The sequence below is a fragment of the Perca fluviatilis genome, chromosome 2 (assembly GCF_010015445.1).
Source record: "Perca fluviatilis chromosome 2, GENO_Pfluv_1.0, whole genome shotgun sequence".
Classification (NCBI taxonomy): Eukaryota; Metazoa; Chordata; class Actinopteri; order Perciformes; family Percidae; genus Perca; species Perca fluviatilis.
In genome coordinates, this window is record NC_053113.1 from 13,555,935 (window position 1) to 13,575,742 (window position 19,808).

Genomic DNA, 19,808 nt, shown 5'->3' on the forward strand with positions numbered 1-19,808 from the left:
ATGCTGTGTTAAAAATTCCATGACTTTTCCAGGTTTTTTTCAAAACGTATGAACCCTGAATGTTTCACGTATGTCTCTTGGTGTTATTAATCTCATGTATGTTTGTATGTATGCGTATGTCCTCTTTTTTTTCTTTATACGAGCTACCCAGGGATGCACAAAGAATTTCAGCCTTGGCCGACAATAAAGTTGTATCGTATCGTATTTTGAACTATTAACTAATGACTATTTTCTTTATGGATTAATGTGCTTAGCATTATCTTGATTAATCGATTGATTGTTGATAGTTTGTACCTTTTAAATGATTAAAAATGTTAAAAGGAAAAGCAGCAAATCTTCACAGAGTAGTCCTAAAAGTCCTGAACTTGTTTAATGGCAAAGCAAACGCACACATTCATACGGGAGAAACTTGGGCTTCACGGTCTAGCTCAGAGGACACGCCGACAAGCGGAGAGGATTAAACCTCCAAAACGTGTGATTAAAGAACGACCCCCTGAGCCTCAGCCGCCCGCAAATCAATACAAGTACAAGTAACACCAATACAAGTACATCGAAGTAAGATGTTTCTCTTGCACCGGATTATTATCAATATTCTTTAGGAGGTATCAATTAGGGTATTCTGAGCTTTGTTTGAAGTGATTTCAATAGTGTAAGTAGTAGTAATACATAGTCCTTTACTACCCTCCAGTGGTCAAAAGAGGAACTAAATTACCACAAAACATCAAGTCAGACATGAAAACATAGGAATTACTTCCGTCAGTTACTTTCAAAATAAACACAAGTGACTAAACTATGAAACAGTCGTTCTTCAGATACCCAGTACGTATCAGGACTGGGCGTTTTGTCCTGACAGGAAACAACATTTACGAGCTTCCACAGGTGCGAATCCAACGAAATCACCGCTGCGTTGCCATTACTAATCGCCAGGTGCTCAGCTTCAGGGCGTAGAGAGCGTGTTCCCCAACAGCGTCCGGCGTTTCTCAGCACAGTTGTGTTTCTTGAGCAGCCTCGAGTCTGAAAATCCGAGTCCGCAGCTGCTGCAGGAGTACGGCCTCTCTCCTGTGTGGACCTGCATGTGAAACTTCACGTGTCCGAGCTGCCTGAACCTCACGCCGCAAACTTCGCACTCGTAGGGCTTCTCCCCCGTGTGCACCCGCAGGTGTCGGAGGTAGTTTGCGTAGAGCCTGAAGGCCTTGCCGCAATGCTCGCATTTATGCGGTTTCTCTCCAGTGTGCTGCAGTTGGTGGGACTTGAGAGCCTGATGGATGATGAACCTCTTCCCGCACACGTCGCAACCGAACGGCCGTTCCCCCGAGTGGATTCGCCGATGGTAGTCGAACGTCACTTTGTAGAAAAACGACCTGCCGCACGCGTCGCAGTTGTACTGCGTCTGGCCCGCGTGAATGAGCTCGTGTCTTCTCAGCACACTCGCGCTGTCGAAACTCTTGCGGCAGGTCTTGCAGCTGAACGGCGTCACGTCTACGATCGTCTTGTCCCGGCGATAGATAACTCGCCGGTTCCCCCGCTCGCGAGTTCGCCGTCGGACGACCTGCCCGTGCCTTTCGTCGTGGGTTGCTTTCTGGTGTCTCTGCAGATGGCAGTTGTAAAGAAAAGTCTTTCCGCACAGGTCGCACATGAACGACTTTGAGGCACCGTGAACGAGCATGTGGACTTTCAGCCGGTTTTCCTGAATGAAACTCTCCCCGCAGACTTTACATCTGAACGGCTTTTCGCCTGTGTGAATACGAATGTGTCTCTTCAGGTTTTGTTGCATGGTGAAGCCCGCTCCACACGTCTCGCACGTGAACATTTTCCCTCGGTGGACCGACTGGTGCGTCCTGAGCGACCTCCTCTTTATAAAAGCTTTGCCACACACCGTGCATTTGTAAGGATTTTCACCAGTGTGTGCGCTTTTATGGCACTGCAGCGTGAACGCGTACCGGAAACTCTCCCCGCACTCGGAGCATTTGTGCGGCTTTTCAACACTGTGCACGACCTGGTGAGCCTGCAGGTTGTTTTTAGTTTTGAAGGCCTTCCCACAGGTGGAGCAGGTGAACGGCCTCGTGTCTGTGTGCGCGAGCTGGTGAGTCTTCAGGCACATTTTTGTCTTGAAAGTCTTCTCACAGAGCTGGCACTTGAAGGTAGCGTACTTCTTCTCCTCGTGCCGCAGCAGGTGGTACTCAAAAGTCGCCGTGTCCCTGAATTTTCGCGGGCACTGGTCGCAGGCGAAAGGCCTCTGGTCTTTGTGAGTGTTCATGTGCTTCGTCAGGTGAAACTGCCGGTTGAAGCTCTTGTTACACATATGACATACAAACAACTTCCCTTTCCTTGTGACTTCTGCTTCCTGTGTGTTTTGGCGGTCTGCGTTTTTGGATTCTGCCGTGTTTGTTGTGGTACAATCATCTGCAGTGTCTGGACAGGAGAGGAAAAGATAAGTTATCACACAAGAGTAATAGAGGCAAAGATTGGGATTGTTATGATAAAAGGGAACATTTTGGCACATAAATCATTATTTTACTTCTCATCAATTTGGCATGAACATTTCACTTTATGAGGTTTTTTGACATTAATATGTGTTCCCCCAGCCTGCCTATGGTCCCCCAGTGGCTAGAAATGGTGATAGGTGTAAACCGAGCCCTGGGTATCCTGCTCTGCCTTTGAGAAAATGAAAGCTCAGATGGGCCAATCAGGAATCTTCTCCTTATGAGGTCATAAGGAGCAAGGTTACCTCCCCTTTCTCTGCTTTGCCCGTCCAGAGAATTTGGCCCACCCATGAGAGAGAGACACACGGCTTTCAAACGAGCGAAGCATGGCAGTTGGTCAAGACCACACCCCCACTGTCCACCTTGCCCCCCTCTCTCCTCCCCAATAGCTACAGACACAGAAATGTCACATCCTAAGGAAAGCTCATTGTAGGACTGGCTCTAGTGGCTGTAATTCTGCACCAAGGCTGAATTTCGGAAAGAGACTTCAGATACAGTATTAGGGGACCACTAAGGTCTACAGTGCCTTGCGAAAGTATTCGGCCCCTTGAACTTTTCGACCTTTTGCCACATTTCAGGCCTCAAACATAAAGATATAAAACTGTAATTTTTTGTGAAGAATCAACAACAAGTGGGTCCCAATTATGAAGTGGAACGAAATTCATTGGCTATTTCAAACTTTTTTAACAAATAAAAAACTGAAAAAGTGGGCGTGCAAAATTATTCAGCCCCTTTACTTTCAGTGCAGCAAACTCTCTCCAGAAGTTCAGTGAGGATCTCTGAATGATCCAATGTTGACCTAAATGACTAATGATGATAAATAGAATCCAGCTATGTGTAATCAAGTCTCCGTATAAATGCACCTGCTCTGTGATAGTCTCATAGGTCCGTGTAAAGCGCAGAGAGCATCATGAAGAACAAGGAACACACCAGGCAGGTCCGAGATACTGTTGTGGAGAAGTTTAAAGCCGGATTTGGATACAAAAAGATTTCCCAAGCTTTAAACATCCCAAGGAGCACTGTGCAAGCGATAATATTGAAATGGAAGGAGTATCAGACCACTACAAATCTACGAAGACCCGGCCGTCCCTCTAAACTTTCAGCTCATACAATGAGAAGACTGATCAGAGATGCAGCCAAGAGGCCCATGATCACTCTGGATGAACTGCAGAGATCTACAGCTGAGGTGGGAGACTCTGTCCATAGGACAACAATCAGTCGTATACTGCACAAATCTGGCCTTTATGGAAGAGTGGCAAGAAGAAAGCCATTTCTTAAAGATATCCATAAAAGTGTCGTTTAAAGTTTGCCAAAAGCCACCTGGGAGACACACCAAACATGTGGAAGAAGGTGCTCTGGTCAGATGAAACCAAAATCAAACTTTTTGGCAACAATGCAAAACGTTATGTTTGGCGTAAAAGCAACACAGCTCATCACCCTGAACACACCATCCCCACTGTCAAACATGGTGGTGGCAGCATCATGGTTTTGGTCTGCTTTTCTTCAGCAGGGACAGGGAAGATGGTTAAAATTGATGGGAAGATGGATGGAGCCAAATACAGGACCATTCTGGAAGAAAACCTGATGGAGTCTGCAAAAGACCTGAGACTGGGACGGAGATTTGTCTTCCAACAAGACAATGATCCAAAACATAAAGCAAAATCTACAATGGAATGGTTCACAAATAAACATATCCAGGTGTTAGAATGGCCAAGTCAAAGTCCAGACCTGAATCCAATCGAGAATCTGTGGAAAGAACTGAAAACTGCTGTTCACAAACGCTCTCCATCCAACCTCACTGAGCTCGAGCTGTTTTGCAAGGAGGAATGGGCAAAAATGTCAGTCTCTCGATGTGCAAAACTGATAGAGACATACCCCAAGCCACTTACAGCTGTAATCGCAGCAAAAGGTGGCGCTACAAAGTATTAACTTAAGGGGCTGAATAATTTTGCTGCCCAATATTTCAGTTTTTTATTTGTTTAAAAGGTTTGAAATATCCAATAAATTTCGTTCCACTTCATGATTGTGTCCCACTTGTTGTTGATTCTTCACAAAAAATTACAGTTTTATATCTTTATGTTTGAGGCCTGAAATGTGGCAAAAGGTCGAAAAGTTCAAGGGGGCCGAATACTTTCGCAAGGCACTGTATATAAAAGAGACTTCAGATACAGTATTAGGGGACCACTAAGGTCTATATAAAAGAGACTTCAGATACAGTATTAGGGGACCACTAAGGTCTATATAAAAGAGACTTCAGATACAGTATTAGGGGATCACTAAGGTCTATATAAAAGAGACTTCAGATACAGTATTAGGGGACCACCAAGTTCTATATAAAAGAGACTTCAGATACAGTATTAGGGGACCACTAAGGTCTATATAAAAGAGACTTCAGATACAGTATTAGGGGACCACTAAGGTCTATATAAAAGAGACTTCAGATACAGTATTAGGGGACCACTAAGGTCTATATAAAAGAGACTTCAGATACAGTATTAGGGAACCACTAAGGTCTATATAAAAGAGACTTCAGATACAGTATTAGGGGGACCCCTAAGGTCTATATAAAAGAGACTTCAGATACAGTATTAGGGGACCACTAAGGTCTATATAAAAGAGACTTCAGATACAATATTAGGGGACCACTAAGGTCTATATAAAAGAGACTTCAGATACAGTATTAGGGGACCACCAAGTTCTATATAAAAGAGACTTCAGATACAGTATTAGGGGACCACTAAGGTCTATATAAAAGAGACTTCAGATACAGTATTAGGGGACCACTAAGGTCTTATATAAAAGAGACTTCAGATACAGTATTAGGGGACCACTAAGGTCTATATAAAAGAGACTTCAGATACAGTATTAGAGGACCACTAAGGTCTATATAAAAGAGACTTCAGATACAGTATTAGGGGACCACTAAGGTCTATATAAAAGAGACTTCAGATACAGTATTAGGGAACCACTGAGGCCTATATAAAAGCATCTAAAAAGCAGCATGTCATAGGATCTTTAAAATGTACATATGAACTGTTAAGTCTAAGACCCTGTTCACCCCTGGCATTAACATCCGCCCTGAGTGATCCGATGACAGGTGGACAGCGCTAAGAACAGGTGTGAATGCACCCAGGACGCATCAAGATCCAATCACTCTCAGGCCACGTTCTTTTAGCAGTGAGTGAGTGAGTGAGTGAGTGAGTGTGTGTGTGTGTGTGTGTGTCCCTGTGTCGTGGGCCACATTGTAGGGCGCCTCCTCAACTCTGAGCGGAACTACGTACTCATTCACTGGCTTTGTCCACGACGTCTGAGCTATAGGTAGCTCTGTGTGTTTTGGCAAACTTAAATATTTCTCATCTCACAAACTTCTGGGAGTGAATGTTGTGTTTCGGATGTTACTGTGTCAGTAAATGAACCCCACTTGGTTTCTTGGCTGGACCCGCCCTGCGTAGCAGCCCACTTGGTTGAGGTTAGGCATTGACCTCGAGTAGTATTTTCCACCATAATTTGCAAATAAATTCATTAAAAATCCTACAATGTGATTTTCTGTTTTTTTTCTCATTTTGTCTCTCATAGTTGAAGTGTACCTATGATGAAAATTACAGGCCTCTCTCATCTTTTTAAGTGGGAGAACTTGCACAATTGGTGGCTGACTAAATACTTTTTTGCCCCACTGTGTGTGTGTGTGTGTGTGTGTGTGTGTGTGTGTGTGTGTGTGTGTGTGTGTGTATGTATATGTATGTATATATATATATATATATATATATATATATATATATATATATATATATATATATACACAAACGCAAATTATGTTAAGTGTTTATTTGCATATATCTGAGCGAACACATTGCTGAATTTATATTTTACTCAAATAGGTTTACTACTCGTCTTATTCCCTGTGGATTAACGTGGATTACTTCCACATTATTATTTTTTAAATCTCACCTTTTTTACTGGCTGATGAGGACTCAGCTTCAGAGTTCACCTCCTTCGTTGCCTCTCCACCATCTGAACAAGAAAGGAATAGTAAAGAATACAAACAAAGACACATTAGTTAGTTAACTGAAGATACTGGATATGTTCAGTTCCCAGTGATGATGATGATGATGATGATGATGATGATGATAATAATAATAATAATAAGCTGTCTGGGTCAAATTTCCTAGATGAAAAAAACATTTTCTGGTGCTGTGAAATCCTAATTCTCCATTGCTGCTTCCACAAGTGCCAATAACATAATTATTTTATATCTGAAAATTTGTAATTAAACTCCCTTAGAATCTGTGTTGTGTAATGAGTTGTTATTCTGTGTTTTTATATATATATATATATATATATATATATATATATATATATATATATATATATATATATATATATATATATATATATATATATAAGGAGAACCTGAATTAATTTGATAAATTTTGGGGTTACATTTCATCAAGTTGCTTAAAGGTGCTCTAAGCGATGTTGGGTGACGTTACTTCTTGTTGACGTTCAAAGTATTTTCAAACAAAACGAAGACTAGCTCGCTCCTCCCTCCTCCCGTTTCCTCCCTTCTGTGATTCAGCGCACTAACCCCCAATCCTTCTTGTCCGTTATTGGCTGAACACTGGCACACGGTTTGTGTTAGAGATGCACCGATTACAACTTTGTAGGCCGATTCTGATTTCCGATTTTCTTGGAGTTAGGCCAGCCGATACCGATTTTAGCCGATTCCGATTTCATTTTTTCTAACCACTTTACAGCACACACACAAATATTTATTTTCTATCTTTTCTTTAATGGAACATTTTGCACAGAACAGAGAACATTTTTTGAACAGATAATGGATCACTATAAAGTAGAACTATATAAATGACTCCTGGTGTGGGACATTCACACCCATCTAAAGGTCAACGTTAGAACCATTTACTTCTTTTCACATCCAATATCACACTAAAGAAATGTGATTTGGGTTTTTGGTGTCGTCCCTCCACGCCCTACTTTCTCCTTGCAGGTGTTGCATATTGCAATCTTCTGCACACACGCTGAAGAATGTCCAAACAGCTGACATGTTGCAGGTTAATTCACCAGGTTCCCTACATGTGGGAGAATAGCGCGCTTCACACCGCGAGCGGGTACGCGCCACACACAGCGGAGAAGTTGAGAGAAAGGAAAAAGAGACCGTGCTGTCGCGTCCGTGTGTGCGTGCGTCCTTGAGAACTGTAACTCGTAATAACTTCTGTTGTCAGTTAATTGTAACGTTGACCGCCATGAAATCGGCATATGTCAGACTGACCTGCCGGTCGCCGGTCATGGCCGAGCGCGTGAAAACCGGCCAATTCCGGTCACCGGCCGCTCTATGGGTGCTTCTCTAGTTTGTGTACGTTTGCATGGTCCAGGTTGGACCACTTTGTTTTTGTTGGCGTTTGTGGACCCTGGGCTGTCTACAGACAGCGCGGTGTGTTCAGGGGACCGGCAGCTCGTGGATAGTGAGGAGATTTTGGCTGTGTGTGACAAAAAATGTTTTAGCCTAAAAAACGTGTGACATCGCTTAGAGCTCCTTTAAAAATGGGGCGTTTTAGAAAAAACGGTATTTAGTGTTTTTACTTTTGTCGTTTATTAATTTATTTTGTGTTTTTGTTTATTACTATTGTGAGTCAGATACCTTATGGAACTTTTTGTGTGTTTTCTGTTTTTTTTTAAACTAAATAAAAAAATTTGAATTCCTTTTAATGATTTATTGCTTAAATTCACCATATGGTGGACACACTTTTCTGCATCTGTTGGTAATCATAAGGTATCTTTATTTGTTACTGTAGTTATTTATTCAGAAACAACAGCTACGGTACCTAATTTAACTGAATCTGACAACAGGAAGTACTTCATGTGCAGGAGTAGCCAACCAGAGGATATTTGTGCTCGGTCATTGTGAAATGTTCAGTGCATTACAGAAGTCGTGTTGAAATGTTGTTTTGAGGAACTCACTTTCCCTCTCTGGGAAAAATGGGGTGTAGACACTTTTTCCCAAAAGGAAATACAATAAGCTTTAAAAAAGTATTTTGTGGTGGATTTATTTTTTTTTGTTTAAAAAAAAAAAAAGGTACACTGTGTAGGAATTTCTCCCATCTAGCGGTGAAATTGTATTTTGCATTCAAACGAATAGTGCTCTCTAGCGCCTCGCTTTTTCAAATGCGTGTTGCAACTACGGTAGCCGCTATGTACCAAGAAGCTACAACAACATGTCTTCCAATAGCGCTTCATCGCTTTTTCGGCGACGAGGATTCCTTCTCCTGTGGCTCAGCATAAGAATGATCCTCCGTTATGAACTAAAGGGCAGTGCAGGCTTTCAAATTTGCCCGCGCAGTGACAAGCGCCTCTCGCTGATCTCCTTCTCCGTTTCAGCTGGTTTCAGTCACGGGACGCTGGCTCTGAACCAAAACGCGTTGTGGACAGGCCGGCTAGTGCTCTATGTCCCTCTCAGCCATTACAGTTTTTCAAAATGGAGGAACGACATGGAAGCTTCCTTGGACTTGCCCGTCCAATGCAAATACAGATAAGAAATTCTTCGCTTACGAGGATAAGTCAGATCATTGACAAAGGTCCTTTTACACCAATGAGGACATATTTATGAATGAAGACATTGATTTTAGTTAATAAAATACTTAAAACACTACACAAGTGTACCTTTAATAACTTACCAGCATCATGTCCACTCTCCATCTCAGCAGCAGGCGCTGTTTGTGCGACTCCCTCTGGTAATGTATCGGTCTTTCTTTTTAACTTCCCAAAAGGCTTCAGGGTGTAGATCAACCCGCTCTGCTCCAACAGGACCGGGCAGCCGTTCAGGACATTTTCTCTCCACCTCCTGGCATTTTCAAAGTTTTCAGTCATAGTCTTCAGCACGCTCTCCAGATGCCAAACTTTGATCTTGAGAGTATGGTTTTCGTTGTGCAGCATTGAGGAGAGTTCAGAGAAAACGGCGCTGATCTTTCTCGTTGCCTCCCGAGTCAACATTTCCACAAGGCTGTCAAAGTCCGGCTGTGAGGATTAAAATAAAGCCGTCAGCACTTTTTGTTATAAATAGATCTATAAGATACACAATCTGTTAAAACTGAATTTAAATGTCCCTACAAATAAAAAAACTAAATGTTATATAAACAGGAGGTATAGTACAATCACACTATACAGTGAGTATTATCTATTAAGGGTTTCAACTGATGACCATCATTCATTAATACAACAACTCTAGTATATAACTCAATGTCTCAAACTATTACATGATTAATAGAATTATGTTAAAATTACAAATTCAGTGGCTTGCTATGTGTTTCATGTGTGTTTAATTAGGATCCAATTTAGGAAGTTAGGCAGAATTTTTCCTTTTGGTATAGTAGACTATTGGATAATTAGACCTTTTTGGGCCTGGTCAGTTATTTAAATGACACCCTGTGTCTCTTAGGGGAAATGTCTCTTTGGTGGAACTACCAACAACTCATCATCTGAAATGAAGAACAAACCAGACAGGTTTTTATTTTTTTATTTTTTTATAAGTCACAAGCGAGTTGCGAACTACGGATTTAATCTTTAATAATGAATTTCGCATTGGTTATCATGTTTTTAAATATAAAATCTTAAATGTAAAGTAATTAGGAGCTATAGCTGTCACATTAACCTAGTGAAGTAAAAAGTAAAATACTGGTAATGTCCTCTGAAATGTTGTGAGATTTAAGTATTAAAGTGCCCATATTATGAAAAGAAATCACTTTTTCTGGGATTTGGGGTGTTATTTTGTGTCTCTGGTGCTTCCACACGCATTAAAAACTTGAAAAAAAATCCATCCATGCTGTTTTGAGTGAGATACGGTTTCTGAATGTGTCCTGCCTTCAGTCTCCGGGTGAGCTGTTCAAAATCTGCAGGGCTTTCTACGTCACTAGCCTAAACGAGGGAGCTAACCACTAGCGATGTGCAGTACAACAAAAATATGGTGTTTTTTGAAAATTAAACCATGTAAACCTATTCTGATACAACCTCTAAATACAATTATGAACCTGAAAATGAGCATAATATGGGCACTTTAAGTACCACTGGAATCAAGTCTAGTACCTCAATATTAAGTAAATATACTTGAATTACTTTCCACCACGGTCAGGTGAGAAACATTAAACATGTCGAGATTTTCAGGTTAAATTTGGTCCTTTCAAAAGAGATGTGAGGGCTGTGGATATATTAAATGATTCATAATAAAATTAGTGTTAATTATGTTTCAAATGATTAATGTCATCACTAGTAGTATCATTAATTCGTATCACTCATGTTGCAGCTGGTAAAGGTGGGGCTAATTCCAGTTAACTAGCCTAATCTATAATGATATATTCATTTAGTTGATTACTGAATTCACAGATGTCATTGTATTTATATCAATCTACACATTTGTGAATATTTTTTCTGTGACTTCATATTCAGAACACGCGAACACAGCTCGTGCGAATGTTTTATTAGTGAAGATTTTAAACATACAAGTTCAGAATTTTGTTCCACAAGTTCGTATTTGACTTGTGTGCTTACTTCCAGTCTACAAACTTTCGCATTTTGCACCATTTACCTTTATACAAAAACGTTACTTTCCCCCTCGGAACTTGACTTTTTTAAGCTAGCTAGCTAACGTTACTGCTTGTGATGACAGTCCGCCATCTTTGTTGCGCTGTCCCTTTACTTGATTTCTTTCCCGTCGGCTCTATCTCCCTCAGCTAGTGTCTCTGACCAACTCAACAAACTCTCTGGTGTCCGCAGCGTTATTATTTTATTTTACATCCGTGGTTATCGAGGTCAACCGTTCACTCACCTCACGGCTTACATTTGGCGTCTTCGTGGATTGTTCTTTTGAATTTCCGACAACAAGAGCGGTCTTAACGACGGTCTCCATGATGGACTTTGTTTCTGAGTAAAACACTAACTTTTCTGACATTTCTACCTCCGCAGACTCTTACAACAGCGTTAATAAATCCTGGATGTATAAAGAGATCGGCGATAAACAACAGGAGCGTTAGCGCCAGAGAATTTCTAATAAGGAAGCATTTCTAACCCGTAGATGGGCTCTGGTTAGCGCCATCGATTCCGGAAATGAAAGTAGAATAAAAGGTAAAGCCTTATTTCAAAATAAAACCCTTAAAAGTTGCTTCGATTGCAAATGTTATTTAATTGCAATAACAAACGGAAAACAAGTATATTTTCAGTGCCATAACATACACAGAGCTCAAAAGTCATTTTACAGTTAAATTTTTTTGCTTGAAAATAATTACATCTTAATGGCATTGTATTGATTATTGTGAATTAACTAAACGGAAATTAAATCCGACAAATCTTTCACAAAAAATAAATAAAATAGCTGAAGTTATTGAAACACAAAGAAAAAAACAGATATTTAAATGCTGCTAACCTCTACTGCGAATACTCTGAGAGTAGAGCTGCAACTACTTTTTCTTTCAATTACTGTATTAATTACTTTTGATTAATCCCTTAACTCTAGCAAATCACGAGCAGTAGCAAGTGTTACAAGAGCCCTACATTATGTTAAAACTCCTAGGAAACCAACTGCCAAAACAAAAGCTATCAGTTTATAATGAGGACAAACAAGCATCCCTTTGCCAGTGTGAAGAGCTCACAATTGTATTTTTTGTTTTTTATTAAAAGGTCCCATGGCATGAACATTTCACTTTATGAGGTTTTTTAACATTAATATGAGTTCCCCCAGCCTGCCTATGGTCCCCCAGTGGCTAGAAATGGTGATAGGTGTAAACCGAGCCCTGGGTATCCTGCCCTGACTTTGAGAAAATGAAAGCTCAGATGGGCCAATCAGGAATCTTCTCCTTATGAGGTCATAAGGAGCAAGGTTACCTCCCCTTTCTCTGCTTTGACCACCCAGAGAATTTGGCCCACCCATGAGAGAGAGAGACATCATGGCTTTCAAACGAGCAAAGTGGCAGTTGGTCAAGACCACACTCCCACCCTCCACCTTGCCCCCCCTCCCTCCTCCTCAATAGCTACAGACACAGAAATGGCACATCCTAAGGAAAGCTCATTGTAGGACTGGCTCTAGTGGCTGTAATTCTGCACCAAGGCTGAATTTCACGAAAGAGACTTCAGATACAGTATTAGGGGACCACTAAGGCCTATATAAAAGAGACTTCAGATACAGTATTAGGGGACCACTAAGGCCTATATAAAAGAGACTTCAGATACAGTATTAGGGGACCACTAAGGTCTATATAAAAGCATCCAAAGAGCACCATGTCATGGGACCTTTAAATAGATTAATCTTCTGTCAATAACTAATAAGCTACTGCTTTAATGGAGTGCACTGTACCAGCTCTCAACAACAGATTATTCAATTAATGAAACTTTATGTGAAGCACACAAGTCATTTTGTTACCCTTAATACAACAAGCCATGTTTTATTTATTTAGGACTTCATCAGATTACATGTTCTACCGTTCTGGCAGACATCCCATCACCTATGGCCCGTCACAGCTGTGCTTCCTGAGCTGCCTGGAATCTGAGAAGCCGCGGCCACACTGCTGGCACGAGTAGAGCTTCTGCCCCGTGTGGACCTGCATGTGGGACTTGAGCTGGTTCGACTGGTGGAACTTCCGGTGACAGTACACACATTCAAACGGCTTCTCGCCCGTGTGGATCCGCAAGTGTCTGTAGAAGTTTCCGTCGGTTCTGAAGGCCTTGTCGCACTGGTCACACTTGTACGGTTTTTCGCCGGTGTGAATGCGCTTGTGCTGCTTCAGGCTGCCGGCGAGGAAAAACCTCTTCCCGCACACGTCGCAAATATAGGGCTTCTCCCCCGCGTGGCTTCTCTGGTGATAGCCGAAAGAGTACTTGTTATGGAACGCCCTCCCACATATGCCACAGTTGAACTCCTTTTGCTCGCTGTGGCCTCTTTCGTGAAGTTTGAGGGACGACGCGGCGCTGAAACCTCTCAGGCATATTTTGCAGCTGTATGGTTTAACCAGCGAAGACGCGTTGCACCTTCTAGGCTGGGAGGAGGTTTGCGTGCCGTCCGTCTCCTTGCTCCGGTTAGCGTGCACGTACTTCTGATGTATCCGCAGCCTGCAGTTGAAGAGGAAGGTCTTCCCGCACAGATCGCACATGAAGGGTTTCCTGGCGCCGTGGATGAGCATGTGGGACTTGAGCTTGTTGTTTTCCGAGAAGCTCTTGCCACACTCCTGGCACGTGAACGGCTTCTCTCCCGTGTGGATGCGAAGGTGCCTCTTGAGATTGTTATTCAGGCTGAACCTGGCGCCGCATATGTGACAGGTGAACGGCTTCTCCCCGGTGTGGACTATGCTGTGTCTTTTCAGAGCAGTGCCGGTCCTGTACGGCTTGTTGCACACGGTGCAGACGAACGGAGTGATGCCTGTGTGTTTCCTCTTGTGCACGGTCAGGGAGTGGGCGTATTTGAACGTCTCGTCGCACATTGTGCATTTGTATTTTTTTTGGTCGGAGTGAACGATCCGGTGGAAGCGGAGGGTGTCTTTACTCTTGAACTCCTTCCCGCACGTCGCGCAGCTGAACGGCCGGTCTTCCGAGTGTACGCTCATGTGGCATTTGAGCTGGACCGCCGTCTTGCAAGTCTTCTCGCAAAGCTGGCACTTCAGCAGTTGCTTCGATTTCTGGTGGCGCACGATGTGGTTTTCAAGGGACTGCTGGACTCGGAAGGTTTTCCCACACTGATCGCAGGCGAACGGCTTCGGTAGCTCCACCAGCTGGTGACGCTTGAGGTGATTCTGAAACGACTGCTCTCTTCGGTACGATCGGTTACACTTGGGACAGGAGAAGGGCATGGGGGCTTGCCTTTGCTCGTGGCGCAAAAGGTGATTTTCCAAAGACTTCTTTTCACGGAAACTTCTGCCGCACTTCTCGCAAGGAAAAGGCTCCTTGTGGAGCTTCATGTGTTTCGTAAAGTCACCTTTCCAGTAAAAGCCAAGGTTACAACGCTCGCAGGAGAACCGCCTCGCTGTCTGTAACTCTTTTCTTTTCCCCCGCCCTCTCCCTTTCTTGATGCGTTTCTTTTTGGTGCTGTTGTCAATGAAAACTGGAAATAGAGGGGAAAACATTCACAAAATTAGTAACTACTATTATTTGAAGATTTTGTTTTAATAGTCGCCTTTTTTTTTTTTCTTCCCTCTAGAGAGGATTTCCTACTCCACCTATTTAAAGTTCCATCCTTTTCATGTCAGGGTCACATCCTGCGAGAAGCAACAGTCTGAAATCTAATCATACCTTCTTCGGCTTTAGAAGTTGGCTTCCTGATCCTCTTCGGTCTCCCTGAAGCGGCTTCTCCCGCAGATGTCTGTGATGCAAGAAAGAAAGAAAGAAAATGATTTAACTTTAAATTTTAAAAAGGAAACACCCCAACAGTGAGAGGTTTCCTAAGCATTACACTTCCTATTCATATAGAGACATGACAATAGAACATTTGATATTTTTTGGCAGCATCGTATAGCTCGTTTTCCCCTTAAAAAGGTGCTGTAGGTAGGATTGTGAAGATCCAGGACTTAGCCAAAAAAAAAACGCAAAAAAAAAAAAAAGCTGCCCCTTTTCTGCTAAAGCCCAAACAGTCTCCTAAGCCCCTCCCCCCACAAGGGAGAATGAATGCCTGTGCATGAGCAGTGATTGACACGCAGTTAGACACCCCCCACCCCCCCCTGGCCCTGATTGGTGCATCTGAACAGGGAGCTGTGGATTTTTGCAAATCACACTACAGGCTGGAGGTGGTGCCTGCTTCATGTAGTCCAGTCCCTCCCGAAAAATGTGATTATGCGATCGCATAATTCAACGCATAATCAGCCAAAGTCCGCGTCTTTATGCGGGGGCGGCGTTTTTTCAAAAACGGCGCACTTTCGCCGCATAAATTTCCGCGCAAAATATGCGGTGCTTGCATGATTTCATAATCCCCGCTTTTTCGTTGCAAAAAAGTCCCATAATATATCTCAGCAGAAAGTTGAAAAATGTTGCGTTTACTTCACACAAGAGCAGCCATTTTCCCCTGTTGCCATGGGAACGTTATGAAGTGACATAATTACGCGATTTGAACATCATCGAAAAGCAGGGTGTTGGGGGAAATCACTTTTTTTTCTCTTTTTCATCAAACCGCAGTTTTTGCACGTTCCCGCAATTTCATCGCATAAAACTGCATAAATATCATATAGAGCATATTCCATCGCATTTTTTAAGAAAACGTGGCGCATAATCAAGGATTTTTGCCCCACAACAATCACAAAAAAACTGGAAGGACTGGTAGTTCTACTCAAACATAGGGTCAGTTTCAGCAAATATGACAGAAAGTTAGTTTTATAAGTCTTACCTACTGTAGCTGCACCAGAGTGGGACATAAAGACCCCCGACATGCAGCTGATGTAAGTATACAGACACTAAACAGTTCAGGTTTGAGAGTTTTAAGATTCTCAAACCTGAACTTGCTTTCAGACAAATCTGAATCTACAAAGTTTAACCCAAAAAACACACAGAACACAGAAACACCAAACCTTTTCCTGTGCCGAGTCGTCATCGCTGGCGGAGCTGGAGTCTGGACTGGGGACGCCTTGCGGCGTAGACTCCGGCGAGGCTGCCGGTTTGAGAACGAGCCGCGTGGATCCCGTCGTCTCGGAGACGGCCGTCGATGGCGCAGGACGCTGGTAGACGACTTGGCTGGCGCTCAGCAACAGCACCGCGGGAGCAGAGCGGCCTCTGCCGACGAACATCACCGGGGCTATCGCAGACTCAGGGACCGCCACAGATCCAGCTGCGGCGCTGGGAACTGCTTCGGCGCCTCCCGATGAGACCAGAAGAGGGTCCGAGCTGGATTCCTTCGCAGCGACCAGAGGGGCAGCAGGACTGGCGGACACCGACACAACCGGTGCTCCTGTGTCGTGCCAAAGACAGAAATCAACGTTTGTTACATTAATCAATGTTCCCCATCAGAGCTGTACAAGGTGCTGAACACAAGAAGCACTGATGTATCCATCGTAGAAACTAATTTACTGTCACACACAGACAGAAATACATCGTATCTGAAAAGATCAAAGCACGTGTAGCACAATGAGGAAAGAACGTTACTTCACTTTACTGTAATGCAGCCTTTAAAACCAGGAAAAGACAACACTTGTGCGTGTCATATCACGATATGCAATATCCAAAATTTTAAATGATATTTAGCCTAGAGCTGGGCAATATATCGATATCGTGATCGGAGACTAGATATCGTCTTAGATTGTGAATATCGTAATATGACATAATTGTTGTCTTTTCCTGGTTTTAAAGGCTGCATTACAGTAAAGTGATGTACTTTTCTGAACCTACCAGACTGTTGTAACTGTTCTATTATTTGCCTTTACCCACTTAGTCATTATATCCACATTACTGATGATTATTTATCAAAATAAGTAAGTCTCAGTAATGGGTATTTTCACTATTTTATAACATTTGTAGACTAATCAATTAATCCACAATTGACAAATATACTTAGAAACATTCCACCGCTGAGCCCCACATCCCAACATGTCCACGCAGCTGTGAGGTCTTCAAAACTTCATCTAACTGACTGATGGGTTTTCATGTGGCCAGGGGCGGATCTACCGGGGGTGGCATAGGGTGGCAAATGCCACCCTAAAAGAAAGCCTCGCCACCCCTGCTGCCACGAGTTAAAATGTACGGCCAATTTGACCATTTACGAGCGCGAATCTCCAATGTCCGACTGCAGTCGGTCAAAAACTGTTTGCTTCCCCTCTCACACGTCTGCCACTCATCGCCTGTGTCTTACCTTAAAGGGATACGCCACCGATTGTTGAAATAGGGCTTATCACGGTCAACATTTTTGACAACGCATTTTTTGTGCATGCATCGTTTTAATCCGGTGCAACACCGGCAGCGCCGCCGCTAGTTAGCTTAGCGTAGTGAATGGAATCCTATGTTGCCGGTTAGCATGTTGTTAGTAAAAGTGAGCCAACAAAAGACAAACAACCTAATTACTTGCACTGAGAAAAAGAATGCGTTGGCCCACCTATCTACAGCCAGGGTAGACCGTGATAAGAACTATTTCAACAAACGGTGGCGTATCCCTTTAATGCCTTTCCTGTGATAATGCCCAATACATACTTCTACCTCCTATTAAGTGAGATCACATTGTATGGTCACCTCAAATGCAAGACATTGATTGCATGAGATTAAGTTTGTCTGTATGAGTCTGTAAATGGCAGCCTGTGTCCTTCTGTAGTGTGTACATACTATGTCTCATCAAACTGTGATAACTGTGATTAAATTCAGTATATATATGTATATGCATCTATATCGCTGCCATATGTTGCCACCCCTCAAAAATTCCTGCCACCCCATAAATATTTGTCTAGTTCCGCCCCTGCCTGTGGCCATGAGAGTGATCGGAGACTTCCTCTCACCTATCAGTGAGCCGTCCTGCAGCAGGACGTGGGTCGGGCCTCCTCGTGTCCTGTCGCTACCTTCGCTGATGCTCTTCAGCTCTTCCTCCAGCTGCTCCATCTCTCTGCCCAGCTGGACCACTCTGGCCTCCAGCTCCTGCTCCAGCTGCCCGGCTTTCCGGTGCAGCACATCCTCCAGCTGCTCCACCTTGGCCCGCAGAGCCTCGTTCTCCTCCAGCAGCTCCGAGGAGAACTCCGTGAACACCTTGTGGATCTGGACCACCAGACACTTCTCGATGTCCTGGAGTTCGCCGAGCTTCGCCTCTCCCCATGTGGCGTTTGGCGCCTCTTTCGCCCAGACATCTCTGAAAACAGAGACGGTTGCCTGGATCGCGACTTCCACGATCGCCGCCACTTCGCCGCCGAACCTCGCCTCCATTTTTTCCCTCAGTCACATTAAAAACTCAGCCCGCCGCGTGCGCCAGGTCGCGGGGCATTTTATAAAGCTTAAAAAGTAACTTCAGATCAGAGTGAGTTGGACTTTAAACAACAACAGACTTTCTTCCGTGAAAACGTAACGTTTGCTGTCCTTTATATGGCGTCCTGTGCGTTTCTCAAACTATTCCGTGCTGCACATCCGCTTCCGGTGTCACGTCTACATTTCAAAATAAAAGTCCCATACACATAGACAGTGGTGGAATTTTCTTCTCTGATTTAATGGCCGATCGCAAACAAACGTATATAGGCGCATACCGTCACCCACTGGACCGGAGTGTGTAACATCAGGGCTTTACCACATTGACATACTTCCTACCAGGCCAGCTGACAGTCTTGCCTGGGACCGGGGGGGGCCCATCTTAGACGGCCAGATCTCTCCTTTTCCCTTGCTCTTCCTCTCCTCACATCTCTCACTGAAATTAAGTGTGTAATCAGTCTCTGGTCCATCCTGCTCAGACTCTCCGACAGGGCAGCGAGCCCCTCCCGCATCACTCTCTCTCTCTCTCTCTCTCTCTTCTCTCTCACGGGTAGCCTGACTCTGTCCCTCCGTTGCGGGGCAGCGGGCCCCTCCCGCATCACTTTCTCTGTCACCTGACTGCAGCTGGATCTCTCTCTGTCTCATCCTTACTGATGGAGCTACCAAACTCAACTGTTTCTGTCAAAGTTAACGTGTTGTGTCAGGCTTTTGTACAAGCTAATGGACGTTAACATTAGAGCTGGCCTGTTACGTTACCTTACAAGGCTCGTAAACGTTGGCTGCGCTGTTTCTTACCTTGCTCTACGTTGACAGTTCCAGCTTCACCGTCACCACCTTTTTTTAAATATTTGTTTAGAAAATCTCTAAGGCCTCTATTTTCTTCTTCTCTTTTCTTTCCTTTTCCGAGCTCCGGACTTGTGCTGACCGGACATTTTGAGCGTACTGAACTTCAAATCAAGTGACAATATCAAATTTTGATCAGTGGCCAAACCATTTTTATGTTGGGGGTGGGGGGGTTCTTGACCACCATTTCCAGGACAATTAGGAAGAAAACAAATAAAACGCTTTTATGTAATTCAAATATTATGCTACATATTTTTTTCCACAAATAGGCCTATTTAAAAAAAAGATTTTTAATTCTTCCATAATTTAATGAGGGCCCAGTTCTGGGCCCCCCCCCTACTGTGGGCCCGGGACAACAGACCCGTTTGTCCCCCCCTATCGGCGGGCGTGCTTCCTACTACAGGTTATATTAAAGTAAAGAAACAATTAACAACTATATATTACAATCTAATCCTGTATCTTTAAGAACAATAAAGAGAGCCTTGCAGTATTCACTCATTGTGTCACATTCAGATATTTTAAGTAAAAGTAACAATATCACAGTGTAAAATACTCTGTTACAAGTATTAGCGCCAA

At 43.4% G+C, this 19,808-nt stretch overlaps 2 protein-coding genes across 3 annotated transcripts; both read right to left on the reverse strand.

Annotated features, from left to right (window-relative positions):
* Positions 1–345: 345 nt before the first annotated feature.
* LOC120547251 (zinc finger protein 708-like) lies at positions 346–11,620 on the reverse strand. 2 transcript variants are annotated; one of them, XM_039782773.1, is made up of 4 exons: positions 11,329–11,620; positions 9,173–9,512; positions 6,432–6,494; positions 346–2,412 (listed from the first exon to the last, which is right to left on the reverse strand). In XM_039782773.1, the coding sequence occupies exons 1-4, from the start codon at positions 11,437–11,439 to the stop codon at positions 938–940; spliced, it is 1,989 nt and encodes a 662-aa protein (XP_039638707.1). In that variant the 5' UTR covers positions 11,440–11,620; the 3' UTR covers positions 346–937. The 2 variants fall into 2 exon arrangements, with proteins under 2 accessions (XP_039638707.1, XP_039638700.1); XM_039782766.1 differs by having other exon boundaries at positions 11,317–11,618.
* A 1,289-nt stretch (positions 11,621–12,909) lies between these two features.
* LOC120574245 (zinc finger protein 678-like) lies at positions 12,910–18,570 on the reverse strand. Its single transcript, XM_039824493.1, has 4 exons — positions 17,936–18,570; positions 16,028–16,404; positions 14,763–14,832; positions 12,910–14,574 (listed from the first exon to the last, which is right to left on the reverse strand). Exons 1-4 carry the CDS (start codon positions 18,351–18,353, stop codon positions 12,986–12,988), a joined length of 2,454 nt encoding a protein of 817 aa, XP_039680427.1. The 5' UTR covers positions 18,354–18,570; the 3' UTR covers positions 12,910–12,985.
* Between the last annotated feature and the right edge of the window lie 1,238 nt (positions 18,571–19,808).

Bases quoted from the DNA above. Each gene is read 5' to 3' on its own strand.
- LOC120547251 (XM_039782766.1), bottom strand. From the start codon at position 11,439: ATGTCAGAAAAGTTAGTGTTTTACTCAGAAACAAAGTCCATCATGGAG. The intron at 9,513-11,316 runs GTGAGTGAACGG...TAATCCTCACAG, and splicing joins CGCCAAATGTAAGCCGTGAG to CCGGACTTTGACAGCCTTGT. The intron at 2,413-6,431 runs GTGAGATTTAAA...TCTCCTGTCCAG, and splicing joins CTCATCAGCCAGTAAAAAAG to ACACTGCAGATGATTGTACC.
- LOC120574245 (XM_039824493.1), bottom strand. From the start codon at position 18,353: ATGGAGGCGAGGTTCGGCGGCGAAGTGGCGGCGATCGTGGAAGTCGCG. The intron at 16,405-17,935 runs GTGAGAGGAAGT...GGCACGACACAG, and splicing joins GCAGGACGGCTCACTGATAG to GAGCACCGGTTGTGTCGGTG. The intron at 14,833-16,027 runs GTTTGGTGTTTC...CTTGCATCACAG, and splicing joins ACGACTCGGCACAGGAAAAG to ACATCTGCGGGAGAAGCCGC.